This window comes from Hyperoodon ampullatus (assembly GCF_949752795.1).
Source record: "Hyperoodon ampullatus genome assembly, chromosome: 16".
NCBI classification, from domain to species: domain Eukaryota; kingdom Metazoa; phylum Chordata; class Mammalia; order Artiodactyla; family Ziphiidae; genus Hyperoodon; species Hyperoodon ampullatus.
The window spans coordinates 68,332,076-68,349,029 of NC_136929.1; the positions used below are offsets into that span (position 1 = coordinate 68,332,076).

At 36.6% G+C, this 16,954-nt stretch overlaps 1 protein-coding gene across 2 annotated transcripts; it reads right to left on the reverse strand.

Annotated features, from left to right (window-relative positions):
- Positions 1-256: 256 nt before the first annotated feature.
- On the reverse strand, positions 257-15,289 carry RFC3 (replication factor C subunit 3; the record flags this gene model as incomplete). 2 transcript variants are annotated; one of them, XM_079721802.1, is made up of 9 exons in its annotated part: positions 257-526; positions 1,726-1,795; positions 4,077-4,175; positions 4,266-4,402; positions 5,428-5,609; positions 7,652-7,749; positions 9,681-9,748; positions 12,505-12,642; positions 15,203-15,289. In XM_079721802.1, 9 exons carry the CDS (start codon positions 15,287-15,289, stop codon positions 335-337), a joined length of 1,071 nt encoding a protein of 356 aa, XP_079577928.1. In that variant the 3' UTR covers positions 257-334. The 2 variants fall into 2 exon arrangements, with proteins under 2 accessions (XP_079577928.1, XP_079577927.1); XM_079721801.1 differs by having other exon boundaries at positions 15,137-15,289.
- Between the last annotated feature and the right edge of the window lie 1,665 nt (positions 15,290-16,954).

The following is a 16,954-nucleotide window of genomic DNA, read 5'->3' on the forward strand; positions in this document are numbered from 1 at the left end:
GCTTTCTTATGTGGAAATTTCCTCCAGCAGGTGAGAGAGTATATAGAAATGAGAGGATCAATATTGCATACTTGGAAAACAAATTTTTAAAGTAAATTAAAATCATGTTCCTAGACTCTAAAGTTTCCAGTTGTATCCTTTCAATACACTTCAATAGTACAGGAGCAATTATTTAACCTAGAGAATAATGATGAATGATTCAGAGGAATTATTACAAAAACCACAAATAAGACATAATTAAGTAAAGTTAGTTTATTTTACCTGTAGCTCTTCCAATATAAATTTAATGTACATGCTGATACTGAGAAATATTAGGAAGAATCACTGACAGACGTCAGAATATCATGCCTTCCAATCCATCCTCCATGAACTTCTTATAAAGGGCCATAAATTTGGCCACAAATGCTTCCAAGTGATAAATGGCTTTGCTACCCAGCTGTAGACGATGTTCATAATAAGCTGCCATCTGGGCCACTTCCCCTTTCAGTTGTCCATCACAATTATGTAAAAGTTCTGAGAGAAGGCCCTAAAGAAAGATAACTAGTAATTAAAAAAGTAATCATTTAAAAAAATATTAGCTGAAAATGCTTTATTTCTCTCATTCAAAAAGGAAGTAAAACTTAAATATGTTCTTTTTTTATTCCTGATGGACCAGCAGACTTCATCCAAAAGTACATACCATTCTATAATGTAAAAATGTGATAGTTATCTTTCATAGTCCAACTCTAAATATTTAAATGTACAGGGTGCAAAGATATAAGTATAAAGATGCTTACCGCAGCATTATTAATTATAATAATCTGTAGACAACCTAAAGTTCCACCAACAGGGGTCATATCCAAAAAACTGTGGTATAGTCATACAATGAAATCCCACCCATCCACTAAAAAGAATAAGGTAAATCTGTACTGTCATGAAACAGCAACCATACTACACTGCTGAATTTTAAAAAAAGAAGGGGAAAAAAAACCAAAACAGTGCAGGACAACTGAAGTTTTATGAAACACACACATATATGGGCTTATTTCTACATGACTAGAAAAGAGGTCTTATGGAAACAGAGTGTGGAGCTTCACTTTTTTCTTTGTACCAAATGGTATTTGGTATCATTTGAATTTTTTCATGTAAGGATTACCATGTAATTTTAATAAATACAAACAAACAAAAAAACAGTGTGTTCCCTAAAATCTAACAGTCAGCTTATCTATCCAGCTGGGGAGTTGATTAGGTTTAGACCAGCCCTAAAACTGTGTCTTACAATATCCCTCTGCCTCCTTCTTTAACCTCATTCCTCAAGTGCACTGGGCCTTGTCTGCAATACTTGTTCCCCAGCTACTTATATGGTTCCCTTCTTTTAATCCTTCAAGTCTCAGTTTAAACATACCTTTTTCACAGAAGCCATCACTGACCTTCCATAACCCTGCCCTCCATTGTTACCATTTCACTTGGTTACTTCCTTTGTGGCACTTGGAACATTCTGAAATCCTCTTGCTTCGTTTCCCATTTCACCCCACAAAAATGTAACTTCTCTGAAGGCAGGCCCACCCGTCCCCTTCAACACACCCCTAAAGGGTCCTGACACACCAGAAGCTCAATAAATATCTGTTGAACTAATGAGCTGGACAGAAAGAGGTGACAATGTATCTTAGTGCAGCAAAAGCCCTGAGATCACACAAAATCCAAGTTTTATGCTTATAAACAGTTCAAGATTTGAAATCAGGATACCTTCATTATTATTTCAGGAGGAATACAATGAGTTAGAAGCTCATAGAGTCTCCCACGAACTTCAAGGAGCCTATACAAAACAAAACAATATTTTGTGATAAAAATAGGAAGCAATTTTTCCTCTGTACTGTCTTACTTTATGAATTAAACATCCCAAATACAGACATTTTCTTAAATGGCTTATCATACTTAAGATACACCTATGGAAGCTTATCTTAATTTCAGTTCATTTTTCTAAAATGATGTAATAATTGCTCACTAAATATTAGCTGCTATTCAAATTAGAAAATTATGAATTTCTCAGATATGTCAAATAAGAATCAAGACTAAGGGGTCAAAAATCAGAAGGAGTCATTTGGTACTGTGTGGACCAACGTTCAGAATGACACCAGCCATCCCAGTATTTCTGCACAGCTCCAAGGTTTTCTGAAATTAAGAGAAATTTCTTTTTATACAGCATAATGGCATCAACTCCCAAAACTGTTAGTCTAAATAGGCAACAGCAGCACTCGAACAAGTTCATTTATGAGCTGTCAAAACCTGTTTGGAAATTGGAGGAAAGGGCCGCAGCAGCTACAATAATTAAGTAAAGTAATAATCAACTAAAGTCTTAAAAATACATCTAATAATAGTCAAATAGTCAAATACTGCAACATCTGTACCTAAATCTCTTAAGAGCAGGAAAGTTCAACTACTACCACCAATTTTTCTTCATTAAAATCAGAACAAAAACAAGAAAGTCACCATTAGTGTGGAAATATTTTATGGAAGTAAAAGGCTCCCAAGACATGCTTTTTTTTTTTTTTTTTTGTGGTACGCGGGCCTCTCACTGTTGTGGCCTCTCCCGTTGCGGAGCACAGGCTCCGGATGCGCAAGGCTCAGCGGCCATGGCTCACGGACCCAGCCACTCCGCGGCATGTGGGATCTTCCCAGACCGGGACACGAACCCGTGTCCCCTGCATCGGCAGGCGGACTCTCAACCACTGCGCCACCAGGGAAGCCCGACATGCTTTGTTTGAATTTTATTTCTTTAAAGCCTGAAACTTCTTCACTGCTTGACAATATTTTACAGAACGGAATGCACGTTTTTCCCTAAAGTCAAGGTTTCTTTTCTGAAGAACCTACCTAAACGTTTGCACTTTTCGAAAACTATTAATTTCTTCAACTAAAATAAATGAATTAATAGGAATTCTACGCAAATACCACGTACCCATTATCTATGACTATTCACCTCCTCTAATCTATATGGTAGCCCAAGAGTACATATTATCATTTCCTTTGAAGAATTTCTTATAAAAATAAGAATTCATCAGATATACCATACAAGAAGAGAAACATGGTATAATCCTCTCATGGTTATTTTCACGTAAACCAGTGAGGCTTACATTTCAGTGGTTACATTCAGCCTAGTCTGTTTCCTAAAAGAATCAACCCTCTCTAAAGTCCAAAGATGGTTTCTCAGTTCTGACAGGCAAAAAAAAGTAACAAACTGTGTCTCAGTGAGCCTAAGGGACCTTCACTAGACATTCCGAAGGTAGTGAGTGGGCCTTAAGACTGTCACTCTTGATTTGGAGAAGAACAGACTGCCCTTCTCAATCAAAGCTGTCATGATAAATCAAACAAGCAGTGGCTGAAGTACTTTCAGTATGGTCTACTACTGAATAAGAGACCTAGGAAGTAAACAGAAACAACTGTACAGCAAATATGCACAGAACACTTCCTAAATACTGATGGCATATACACAACATTATTCTTAACAAAGCCTATCATCACACATGAGCACCGGGTCTTCTAGTTCTCAACCCATTATCACACAATCTCTTCTGCTCTTATAACAAAGGTACAAGTATCCTTGGCAGAGTAAAAATAATAGCATCTTCATTATACAAATGAAAAAGCTGAAGCTCTAAGATGAAGTTACCTGCTCGACACTTAGCTAAAAATCAGCAGAAGAACTAGAAGTCTGACCCACAGTCTAGGCTCTTTCTATGACACATCAATACAAAGTTATATACTGTGATTTTCAATATTAGAAAGCTAGATACATCATGCTATGTATTAATATTAAATCATCCAAGATTCTGGGAAAAAACCTAAAACTTCCAAAATTTGTTTTAATTTATGTAGAAGTTCCACATTTACATGCCAATTGCCATGATATCATACGCTAACTATTCTGAACCATTAAATTTCTAAAATTAAATCCTACCTTTTCTTTATAAATGTAGTATTATAGATTTAATTATAATTCTAAATGGCATGGTATTAGCATAAAACAGCTAACCTTAAACTTAGAATATCTGTACTATCTCAATGACCAAACTTTCATGGTGATCTTTTACAGCAGTTACCTCTGTGGAGTCTGCTGACTGACAATAGCATTGGCAGTCTCCCTCAGATACACCTCCCAATCTGTTTCAGGGATTTCTTGATCTGCAGTAAAAGGATATCTACATGACAAAAAGAGAACACAATAAATTAAATGAAAGTGGGCTTATGTCCCAAAATGTTTCCCACGGTAACTTCCCCTTTTCACTCACTGTTGCACTCTGCAGGCTTCACACATAAGCAGGGCTTTTCTGAGATTTCTGCAGGACTTCTCTGCAAGTCTATGAGCCAGTTGTGAAGGAAGATTTAGACCTTCCTTCTTGCACACAGTAGATAACACATGGCAAATCTACAAACAAATTAACAAAAACGGGCAGTATGTCAAACAGCATACTGAGACAATTTCTGTTAATATCTTTATAGACCCTCCCCAACCTTTTTTTTGGTCACTACCCTACCCTAACCCACTGCTCCTTCAGCAGGAAGCTAGGGGTCTAGCCTAGTTGTCAGGAAGAGGCAGCAGCTAGATGGGCAACTGGAGGGAGCTCTGGTCCCAGCTTCAAGCCTGACAGCCTCCTCAAGGCAGCAGGGAGTTGGAGACAAAGGGTCTCATGTTGGAGGCAAAGATACTGCTCACAAGTCTGCCAAGTAGAGCCATACAAGCTGAAGTGCACACGACTCAGGCACTAAGACCTGAATGGTGCCCATGGGAGTGGTGTAACCTGGCAGTGCTGCTGCTTTATAGACACTTTTAACTCTATCACCCCCAAAATTTTTACAAGTGAAACTTATAATAAAGTTACTTTAACTACTTTGAAACTAATACAATGTCACATATTATCCCCACTTTGCATAAAATTGTCCCAAATCTATTAAACAGCAGAAAACTGCCTCTGAGAAACTGTTATTTATACTGTCGGCTGTTAAGAATGATAAAGAAAACAAAAAAATGTATTATGTTTCAGACTAACTTTGGTCCCCTAACAGGGGACTAGGTATTCCCAAATCATCTTCTTGCAAAATCTATTTCCTGAATACTCACGCCTCCTCCATAAGCCAGTTAAATTAGGTTAAGGTAGAAGCCATTAAATTAACTAGCCCTTACCTACTTTAGTAAAATCCACAATAATTACTTGTTTAAAGTAAAAGATGATTTAATGGAAAGAACATTTTCTATATATTGGTATCTGGTATTTACTACATATATATACAGGTTTATACGTATACTAATAGTTAGCATCCAGGCCATAGCTATTCCTAAATTACTGATATAGCTCACTACGTTTTCACAAAAACAAACATGACAGGGATGTACACACAGTACACATGGAACCTAAAGTGAAATTTTTTTCTGAAAAGTTTAACTTGACTTACATCTTCAATGCTGGGAGCAGGCACACGAACTGCAAGGCACCTACTACGAATAGGTGGTATCACTTTTGATGTAGAATTGCAACACAAGATCAACCTGCAGGTGGACATATACTTTTCCATGGTTCTGCGCAAGGCATGCTGAGCATCTTTAGTGAGTTTGTCAACTTCTGTCAATAACACGACTGAGTCAAGGAAAAACAAAACAAACTTTAACTTAAGTATTTCTCTTCCTCTTCCTCCTCATTATTCAGAGTGAAATCCTAAACAATAAGCCTAATATACTACTTTCCCCTTTGGAGAAGACATGCAAAACTTATAGGTATGGAGAGAATAATTTCTTTTATTTTTATTTTAAAACATTCTAAGATCAAACAAGCCTAAGAAACACTAAGCTAAACAAAGTTAAAGAGGTTATTTTGTTGTAGAATTTACTGCAGCCTTTATTATATTTATACACAGTAGAAATCACCATGACAAGGATACACTGTGCTGCATTTACCCAAAATAATTTATCTCAGGAGCACATTTCTGTAGAACATCTTAGCATTAAGGAATACATTTTAGAAAACACTGGCACAAGAGATATAGCAAATAAGGCATAAAGATATCTGGTTACTTGTATAATAAGATTCCATCTGGTCATAATCAAGGATTGGCCTTAAAGTGCTTCAGGAATAGTATGTAGGGACTGAATCCAACTGTTGTATTTTTCATTGTATTATTTCTAGAAGATGACAGTGGTAGCATTTGTAGCATTTGAATCTCTCCCATAAAAACAGACAGAACAAGTAAAGATTCCAAGACCCAAGACAACATTTATATCAAAACTAGGTGACAAGTTGTCCCTAAGAACCCTAAATATGAGCAAGTGAGAACAAGAAACTATGTGTGGGAGGAAGTGGCAGGGATCCACCAGGTTTTTGACAGCCTTTAGGACAGGAGAACCCCAAATCACCCACAAAAGCACACTGGAAATATCATGGGCCAATTTAAGAACAGCACTCATAGGGCTCAATTCATGGCTAAGAGCTAAGGAACCTTGATGCAATAAGGTTTGAGAGAACATGGGACTGAAAATAATAAAATGAATATTCCTTCCAAGACAACACTTCACAATTTGGAGACGTTCTAGAAATAGAACCAAAATTGAACAGAACAGGAAAAATAAAGACAAGGAGATTGATCCCAGTATCTGACAAGGATAGCACCAAATAAAATGATAAAAAAATAAATCACTGCTAGGTGAGAAAACAGCAGCATATTTTAAAAATTAACACAGCCCAACCAAGTGACATTTACTCCAGAAATGCAAAGCAGTTTCATTAAAAGATCCAGTTTAATACTAAACACTAAGAAGAAAAATCATAAAACTACATTAATGGGTACAGGAGAGCATTTGAAAAATATTTTTTTAATTTATTTTGAAGTACAGACTGAGGAGGAAAGATAAGAAATACACTGGAATATGCACAGGTTATTTACAAAACAGTAAAATAAGCAATGAACAAAAGATAAAATCATCACATTCACTAAAAAAAAACCCAAAGTACAAACAATTTATTTTCTCCACTCAAACTGACAAGGATTAAAAATAATTATCCAGTGTTGATAAATGTTAGAGAGAAATGGGCATTCCTAAACACTGCTGGTGGTAGCACAGAGCTATACCCTCTTTCAGATAAAGAATTTGGCAAAATATATCAAAAGCATTAAATTTGGCATATTTATCAAAAAATCTCCTGTAAAAATATATGCATATATATGCAAATAAATAATACTGCAAATGTTAACAGTAACTGTTACAGGGATTACAGCTGGTATGAATTTTCTTTTGTTTAGGTAAATATTTGATAATGAACATGTCACTTTGGTTCTAAGAACCATTATTTTTAAATCATGCAATTTCTTATTTTAAATTCAGTATTTTTTCATTACTTATCTAGTTCTAAAGTAACAAATGGGTGGCACAAATAGTTCTCTTTCTGCCAAAATTCAATTCCATTAGACTATAAACTCCCAGGAGCAGAGATCATGCCTCTCTTGTTCACTTTTACATACTTAAAGGGAAAAAAAAAAAAAGGTAGCATAGTGCTTGGCACAGAACAAGAGGTTAATAAATATTTGCTAAATGGATGGAATTTACATTCTCCACTACATTTCTCTTATACCCACTGCTTGTAATTTAAGTGTCTGCCTCATAAAAAGAAATCTTTTTATCACATACCTTTAAAATCTTTTTGAGAGTTTGTTTCAAGTTGCTGTGATTGTGCCACTGTTTTCAACATCTCCTGAATTACTACCCGGTCACTATTTCCAGCATCACTATACAAAACAAAAATAGTGGTAAATACGTGTGTAAATATTTAGAAAGTATTATGCCCTTATTCTTAATCTGTCATTGTAAGAAAAATGTTGAAGATCTTAAGTGATCAAAATTTTAATCAAACTGAGTAACACCTATTACATTCACAAAACTTTAAAAGTGAAGTGTTTTAGGGTCATTAAATACTAAAAATATTCCAATACTCAACTACAATTTGGTTAATATCACTGAAAACACCAAGCATGTTCTTATATTAAGTTTACTGAGAAGATAAACAAAATTGATAAAGCATTAGCCAGACTAATCAAGAAAATAAGGGAAAAGACTCAAAAAAAAAAAAAAAAAAAGTGAGCCATGGCCGCTGAGCCTGCGCGTCCGGAGCCTGTGCTCCGCAACCGGAGAGGCCACAACAGTGAGAGGCCCGCGTACCGCGAAAAAAAAAAAAAAAAAAAAGAGCAATAGCTATTAACAGCTTATCAAATACTTTGACACTTCTGTACCCACTATAATTCATACCTAGTCAGAGCTAATTTAAAATATAAAAATAACTCCTTGGAACAGAAATTTAATCTCTGTTCCTCTTCCCCACCCCCAAAATAGTAAAGGTCTGAGAGAGAACAAGCCTAGACAAGTCCCTCTCAGCAGCAGCAGAGTTGATTCAGGGTCTTAGCAAGGGGATGGGATAAGCAAATTAAGTTTAGCACACAAATCAGTACTCTGTAAGCTGCTGACTTACAGGCATTACCTGTCACTTATACCAATATCATTGCTTTAGCACTTAAGTCCTGCACCTCACAAACCAACGTAAGTCACCTGGTTAATTCAGGCTGAATGTCAATTTAAAACACCTGAAAAACAAACAGCTTAACCTCCAACTGACTATTCTTGCTACAGAGGAACTCTCAAAGAGAAAAAGAGGGCAAAGAAGTCAGCTTTAGTTTATTTTCCCAACAGCCATTGTCTGTCTCAATTCAATATTATTAGATCAATATACGTACAGTGTTTCTTTTATAATCATTTCCTTGTCCAGAATCTGAAATATTTCGCTTTTGTCTATGGAATTACCACTCTCTACTTTTATGATCAGACCCTTTCCCACCAACCTTAATTTTTTCTTTGACATACCTAGGAAAAATAATAATATCAGTCTGTTAGGGTTGTTCTGAGGATTAAATAATCCACGTAAAGCTTCCCACACAGTGCCTGATACTGAATGCACATTAACTTAAAACTCTCTTCTTATTCCATTCAGTCTAGAAAGGGATGCTCGATCTCATTGCTGTGCCACTGCCCATAAAGTTGCCTTTGCCTGAAGATGTCCTTGATTCTGTTCTCCTTCAAGAACATATCAGATCCCGTAGAACCCTGAAGGCTTAGCCAACTTTACACTCAATACAATCATTTCTACATCATTTACTTAAGCAGGACGTAACTGCTGTGGCATGAGTTTTCAATGTGCCTCCCAACAAGATCCTAGTCATTATCTCATGATAGAGAATACAGACAGTGGCTGATGGACTATAATACCCTCTAATCAAAAAACTGAAACAAAGAAAATGGAACCCAAATTCACTTTCTGAAATATTTTTTCAGGCATTTACAAACTTTTTAGACACACTTTGCTCACCAGTTCTGAATGAGTCAATATAATTCAACAAAAACTTACTGACTATGCAAAATACTTTGTGTAAAGCACAGAGCTCTGTAGAGCAAGAAAACTTAATTAAAATTATTTGACTTGGGGGGTATCAAAGAGAAGGGAAAGTAGGAAGGTTCTAGGCTCCCCGTCTCACACAGGGCCGCTTCACTTTTATCTGTTTTATATATTGTTTCCATACATAATTTTATTTCAAAAAAAACATTCTACCTTTAAAAAAAGTCTGAACATCGCTATTCTAAAATTGCTTATTTCTATATAGTAGCAACTTACCTGGGATTAACTTCAAGGTGGTAATTGCTTGCAATAGTGCTAATTTCAATTTTCTTCTTAGATGGAGTCTGTGGACAAAGAAAATAGTTTTTTTTAATGTTTATTCATGACTATTTCTCTTTTCTGTTTTTCATTCTTTTTAATTATGTAAACAATTTATGTTTACTAAAGAAAGAAAACTTTAGATGACCACCACTAATGCTTCAACTTCATTAACCCCATTCCTTTCTTAAGGTGCATGTAAACATACATGTTTTTATGTACATTGGGTCATATCACACCTTCTGTTTTTAGTGAGATCACTTTTCTCCTTTACCTCCAGAAATCTCCAAACCATTCCCAGTTATCAGATCATCGTTGTAAACAATCTGCCTATGCCCTTTCACAGCCTTTTCCACGATAACACACAAAAATAAACACATACTAATACATTACTACAGAGAGTGTGTCAGCATACTTGCAAAAATTGTTTTAAAAAGAGGCAATCATATATATTTCTCTGTGTTTTGCTTTTCCTTAACAACACATTTAGACAACCTTCTCAGACAAGTGGTATAAGCTGTTATAGTTGCATATCAACCATAACATGGATGTCCCAAAGCCAGTCATACAGATGGGCATCTTGTTTCTTGCTTTTTACAATCTCAAACAGTTCCATAATTAACATACTTGTGCATATGTCTCATGCACTGCTTTCACGTCTGTGTAACAGATTCCCAATAAAAGATCTGCTGGATTGAAGATGATGTGTTTTCTAAACTTTTATACGTATGTATGTGTTTATGTATAACCAGCCACTTTCCAAAAAAATCTAACAATTCACTTTTCCACTGGCAACAAATACTCCTTCTCGTTATTCCTCATCTGCAGTAGGTTTCATCATGCCTTCAATTTTTGCCTATTTGATGACTGTGTAATAGACTCTCACTGCTTTTCCTCAACTACCACAAAGGTCAAACATCTTCACATAGGTTTATTGACTGTTTATCTTTCTCTCCTGTGACCATTTTTGATTCAGTTTTCTACCAGGTTGTTTTTCCATTGTCACTTTGTAAAATCTTTTATCTAATACATTCCTTTCAAATATTTTTTATAATCCTTCATTTTTCTATTGATCTTATGTATATTATCTTGTCATACAAACTTTTAAAATTCATATATACCCAAGTATATATTTTCTTCTACAGCTCCCATGTTTTTTATTAAAAGGTGTTCCTGACTCATACACTGTTCATACAGTCTAAGAAATTCTATTCTAAGAAATTTAGTTTCATTTTACCATTTCAGTCTTTAATTGATCTGGATTTATAAATTATGTGTCATAGGGATTCAACTTTATTTTCTTCTGGGTTGGTAGCTAGTTATGCTAGCACATTTTGCTGACCAATCCTTTTCCTACTGATGTGAAATAGATCTTGGGCTATCATATTTCTGGGCTCTCTATTCAGTTCCACTGATGTAATTCTCTATCCCCATGCCATAGCAATATTGTTTTGATTATAGTAGCCCTACAGTATGGTTTAATAAACACATGTCCCACTTCACAAATCTTCTTTTTCATAATTATTTTAGCTAGTCTCAGAAATGTACTTTAAGATCACTTCATATAATTAAAAAAATAAATTGCATTTTAATTGGAATTTCACTAAAATTTATACTGAACATGGGGAGAACAGATACTTTTAAATACTACTGAGAAGATGATGCATCTTTCCATTTGATCAGCTCTTGTTTTTTGTCCTTTTATAAGATTATGTACAAGGTTTTCTTACTACCTTTCTTATTAAATTTGTCCCTGCATAAAGAATTTCCACAAGGATGTACTACCAACATCTCAAATTCAATGTGTCTAAACACAAGATAATCCACATTAGCCTACAGTCCATTTATCCTCCTAAAGATTCTATTAATAGCACAACCTACTGTCCAGTCACTCAGTTTACATTTTTTCAGTGCCTAATATGTGCAAGACACTATACCAGAGGCTACAAAGAATATGAAAACGATGGCAACTGGACTTATTGTGGTGATTATTTCATAATGCATAAAAATATCAAATCACTATGCAGTATACCTGAAACTAATATAATACCACATGTCAAGTATAACTTACAAAAATATAAAATTTACCCTATATAACTTCAAAACAAATACAATCTTGTCAGAGTCAAGATGTATAAATAACTTTGATCAAGGCAAAACAAAGTAATGCTCTAAAAAGTATAAACTATGGGTTGCAGGAGGAAACATTAATTATAACGGGGTTGGGGTGGGGCACTTCCAGGAGGATACATTTCGGCTAGATCTTAAACACTGTCAGTAAGGAAAGAGTATGAAAATGCATTGCATAGCATGAGGCTACAAAACACAGCCAGGGCAAGATCATGGGAACTCTGAACATCCCAGAGCCTCATGCCTCCTCTCCCAGTCAGTCAGCTGCCCAATCTTTACTGAGTCACCGGATTCCACGTTTAAAATTTTTCTCCAAATCATTCCCTTTCCATACCCACTACTGCTCTCAGAACAATGAACTTTAGAAACTTGAGTTCTAATTCCAGCTGACACTAATTCGAATCTGAAATGAATCCCACCACCTACGTCTTACCCAAAGTCTCCTGTTGCTCATATTTCTTCTCTAACGTAATGTAACTTTTGTCTGGTTATAATAGTTAAGTCTATAAATCATCAACTCTCAATCCTGTACACCAGGATTACCTGTGAAATTCTTACTTAAATCACACATTGGGCAGCAAAGAGTCCTATATGATGAGGACTGAAAATCCCTGCTCTAAATATTTGGAGGGCCTCAAAGTGAAATGCTTACTGTGATGGTCTGATGTTCAATTCTCAATTTTTCCACTCCCACACCATAAAGTTCACGTAGAATACACATAATTCTTGTCTTTTTTCCAGCACCTGATGGTCCATAGACTAACAGATGAGGAAAGTCACCACACTGCACCTGGAAAAAAAAGAACAAGGCATTTTCCCCAAACTACTGCCCAACGTGTGGAAGTAAACTACTTTTCAAGTATCAAATATTTTGTGTCTCTACCTATGAACCTTCAAAAATGTGTGTGTGTGTGTGTGTGTGTGTGTGAGTGTATATATAGAGAGACAGATCTTTAACTCTGAAATGTTGATTATCCCCCTGGGATTAATGTTATATAACTTATATATCTAGCACAGTACATGTAAGATACAACACTATATGCTAGAAAGCAAGAAATCCCAAACCTGGCTGACTGTCAGAATCTTCCAGAGAACTTTTAATAAAAAGACTAATTACTGGACCCCATCCACAAGATTATGATTCAGTAACTGAGACTGATGCCTGTCGTAGTTTGGGCTTCTACAAATAGTCCCTTTGATAAGAAACGAGTGCATTTGGTTTTATTTGGAAGGTAAAGGAAAACTTTGTAGGGGAGCAGGAAAGCAAGGAAGGAAGGCAGCCAACAACAGTGCTGTTAACTTAAATACTCTGGGCATCTGGGGCGTGATCCTGCTGTGGATATCTTGAAGCCACTGAAAAATACACCACACTATTAAACCACCCAAGGGTGGAGAAGCTGGAGTATGATACACTACCTCTCATCAATCCTTTGCTGGCTTGAGAAAGTGAATGGAGAGGAAGAGAGGGCATTAATTCCCTGACATTTCAAGTCTGCTTAGAGGTGTCAGCAAGAGAAAGCCTTCAGGAAATGCAGATGCAGGGAGCTGGAAGTCGGTCTGTGTAATTTTATACATTAAGAGCAAGGGAATGGAGTAGGACGCTGACAGTGCTGCGTTTCAAAACAAGATGGTTTGTTTTTTAAAAACGTTCCCAGGTGATTGTGATGCTCAGTCAGGTCTGGGGATCAGTGTTATGAAGGCTATAAAGATGACAAGAACACAGACCTTAGCTTCAGGTGCATAAAATCTTGTGGAGCAAAAGTTTTATAAATAACCGTTTTAGAAAAAATGAAAATAAGTATCTTAACAGAAGTGCTTGTTACAGTGAATTTTAATACTCTGTAAACTCATCTATCTCTGGCACTGAAAGAAAAAAGTGTCAAGGAAAGGAACTACTTACCTAAGACAACGCATGGAAAATAGTAGGTACTCCACAAATACAGCCTTCATTTTTTTAAACTTCTATCTCACCAAAAATAAGTTATGCTGCAAATGTTTCACACTTTTATTAGGTTGTAGATTCAAAGGTAAACAGATGAATACTTTTGAAAAGCCAAATCTATTAACACAAGACTAATCCACTAAATTTTTGTGCAAATATTTATTCCAAATTCTATATAATAGAAAACTGGCAATAGAATATAAAATATACCCCATGGTTAAGAAAATCAAAGTCGAAGCTATTGTAAGAAAATGCAATTTGTCTATAAATGAAGCTGTATTCATTTATAAATTGCATTTTCTTAGAACAGCTTTGACTCTGATTTTCTTAACCATGGGATATATTTATTTAGATTTATTTAAACAGTATTTTAAATACTAAAAATAAATAAAATAGTAAATTAATAGATTTACTTAAAATTAGTATAGTATTAGTATTGGAGTACCAATAACTTTAAAAGAGAGTTAAAAAAAACACTTCACTCTCACAACACCACCAACTTTTCTAATGCCTTTCATATATAAGGATGGAGTTATTTTATTATAATTTCTCATTAAAAAAACCTTTACAAATAGTACCTGTAATTCTGAAAAAGATGGGTACTGGAAGACCAGAGGGCAGAGCAAAAACACTTCCATCAGGAAGTGGTACTTCAGGCCCTTAAAAAGAGTAGATAAGTGGCTTTTCTACTCAAGACCCTTCTTCCATCTCCACTCTCTACAAACTTCAGTTTCCTTTTCAGAAAACACTGCCATTAGATACTTTTATCAACTACAACATAAAAATAGGCATCGCGACAGGAAAAGAAAAATCTTCCATTAAGGAATTATACTCAAGGACAACCTAATACCACATAGCTTAGAATTAAAAATGACCTTAGGAATTAATAAACCCAATATCTTGCTTTTTGTAAATGCGGGCAATGACACCAAGACATTTTAAGTAAGCCTATTAAAAAGTCAGATGATGTCACTTCTCTGTTCAAAACGTTCCAAAGGCTTCCCATCTCACTCTATTAAAATTTACTGTATCTGCACTTCCTCCCACCCCCAAACTCCCCCATTTCCTACTCCTCTTCCCGCTGGCCCACGGTTAGCCAGCCGCACTGGCCTCCCGAGTGACGGGCTGTGCACACTCCTGCCTCAGGGATTCTGCACCTGCTGCTCCCTCTACCCGCTCCACTCCTCCCCCCAGAGCTCCCTACCGTGGGCTCTCCCACTTCCTTCAAGCTTCGGCTCAGATGACAAAGTCCTCAGGGAAACTTTCTTGGTTTACAAGCACAGGTCCCGCCCCCACACCGTGTGCTCGTCCCAGTTTTACTTTTTTCCACAGCATTCATCACCTTCTGAAGCGAGAGGGCGAAGGCCTCCCCTCCCCCGGCTCTCCCCGCCCCGTCCCGCCGACTCACCAGGTTGCGCAGCTGGGCCGCCTGCTCCTTGTGATAGTCCAGCTGTCCCAAGGCGCAGGGCCGGTACTTGTCCACCCAGAGGCTCATGCCAGCCCGAGTTCCCGGGGTCCGACACTCGAACTTGCCGCGAGCTCGCTCTCCGCTCCGGACGCACAAACAACTTTTCCCGCGAACTCCAAATCTCGCGACATCACTACCTGCGCGGCGGCGTAAACGAGTTAGGGGCGGAAAGACTACGGAAGCCTAGTACGGACAGAATTAGGCGCAAAGTCGGATACCACCTACTCGATAAGGCTCATTGTTTTATTTAATCATTTTCTTTGTCCTCACCCTCTATCATAGTACAGGAATTATTAAGCAAAATTGGAAATTTGGCTCTGATACTCTAGGAGTCAAATCCGGGAACTTAAGAGAGACCACCCTCCTAAATTCGTTTCATTCGTTCATTCATTCACTCATTCCTTCTACAGAAACTTACAAAATATTTACTGTGTGGAGCTCTGTTCTTGGCACCAGAATACATCCGGCTTTTCTCACTTTGCAGGCACCCAAAGAAGCTTTATTGAATAAACCGCTAAAACTAATATCTAATCTTCACTACCTTTCCTTACCTCCATTCCTCAAGATTCTTACTGAATTTAAAACAAAGGAATCTAAAGGTCGTGAAAAGCTACAGAAATGTGGCCACTCAAACTGCACCTCTTAAATGCACTTCTCTAGGTGTATGTAATTTTAATTACTTATTTAACTTATGCTTTTATTTTACATATTGTTCAAAATCCTAAATACTGCCACAGGACAGGAATTGATTTCCAAATATGTTTAATAACCTTCTATCAAGGTGACCCTCTCATTCACTTATGACACAAGAATTTATTGTATTCTTTGAATCATCATATTTACTGAATTATTCCTGTGGGCAAGAAATTATTGGGCACAATTAATAACACCACCAAGTATAAGACACAATCTCTGTTCTCAAAAAACTTCTGAAACACCCTGGGAGACTTCTACCTCAAGGCCTTTGCGCTTATGATTTCCTCTTCCTGAACCAATTCTGTCCAAGTGTCAACAGAGCTGGGTCCCTCTTCAGCGTGTTTGCTCGGAGTCATCTCAGTGAGGCCTCCCTGACCATCCTATTTAATACTGCAAAACTCTCCACAATCCCTATGCTCCTACCCTGTTGAATTGGGATGTTTGAAATTAGAAGGTAAAAGAAATCAAAAGCAAGGGTATTGAAGTGTCATTTATGTGGATATTGGAATCATAAAAAATAATGAAATTATTACTGTGAGAAAGAAAGTGAATCAGGTACTAAAACAATCAATTAATTGACGTGAGTGACAACAAGCATGGCAGACAACTTCAACAAGGAGGGGTTCATGTAGAAAGTGGAGTCTGAAGACCTGTGTTTCAAAGTTGTGAGTTCTAAGGAAGCAGAAATGGTGTGGAGGGGACAACAATGCATAAGAAAGACACTTAGCTCACCTTGACTTGCCAGATTTCACAAATAAAAATATAGGAGGCCCAGTTAAATTTGAATTTCAGATAACTTTTTAGTATAACTATGACCATGCAATATTTGCAGTAATATTGATTGCATGGGCATACTTATACAAAAAAAATTCACTGTTTATCTAAAATTAAAACCTAATTGGTGTTCTGTATTTTATCTGGAAATCTTACTCCAGACCCTTGATGTGAGATGGGATGTGAGAGATGGCTGCTCAGAAGAGAGCCAGAACATGAAAG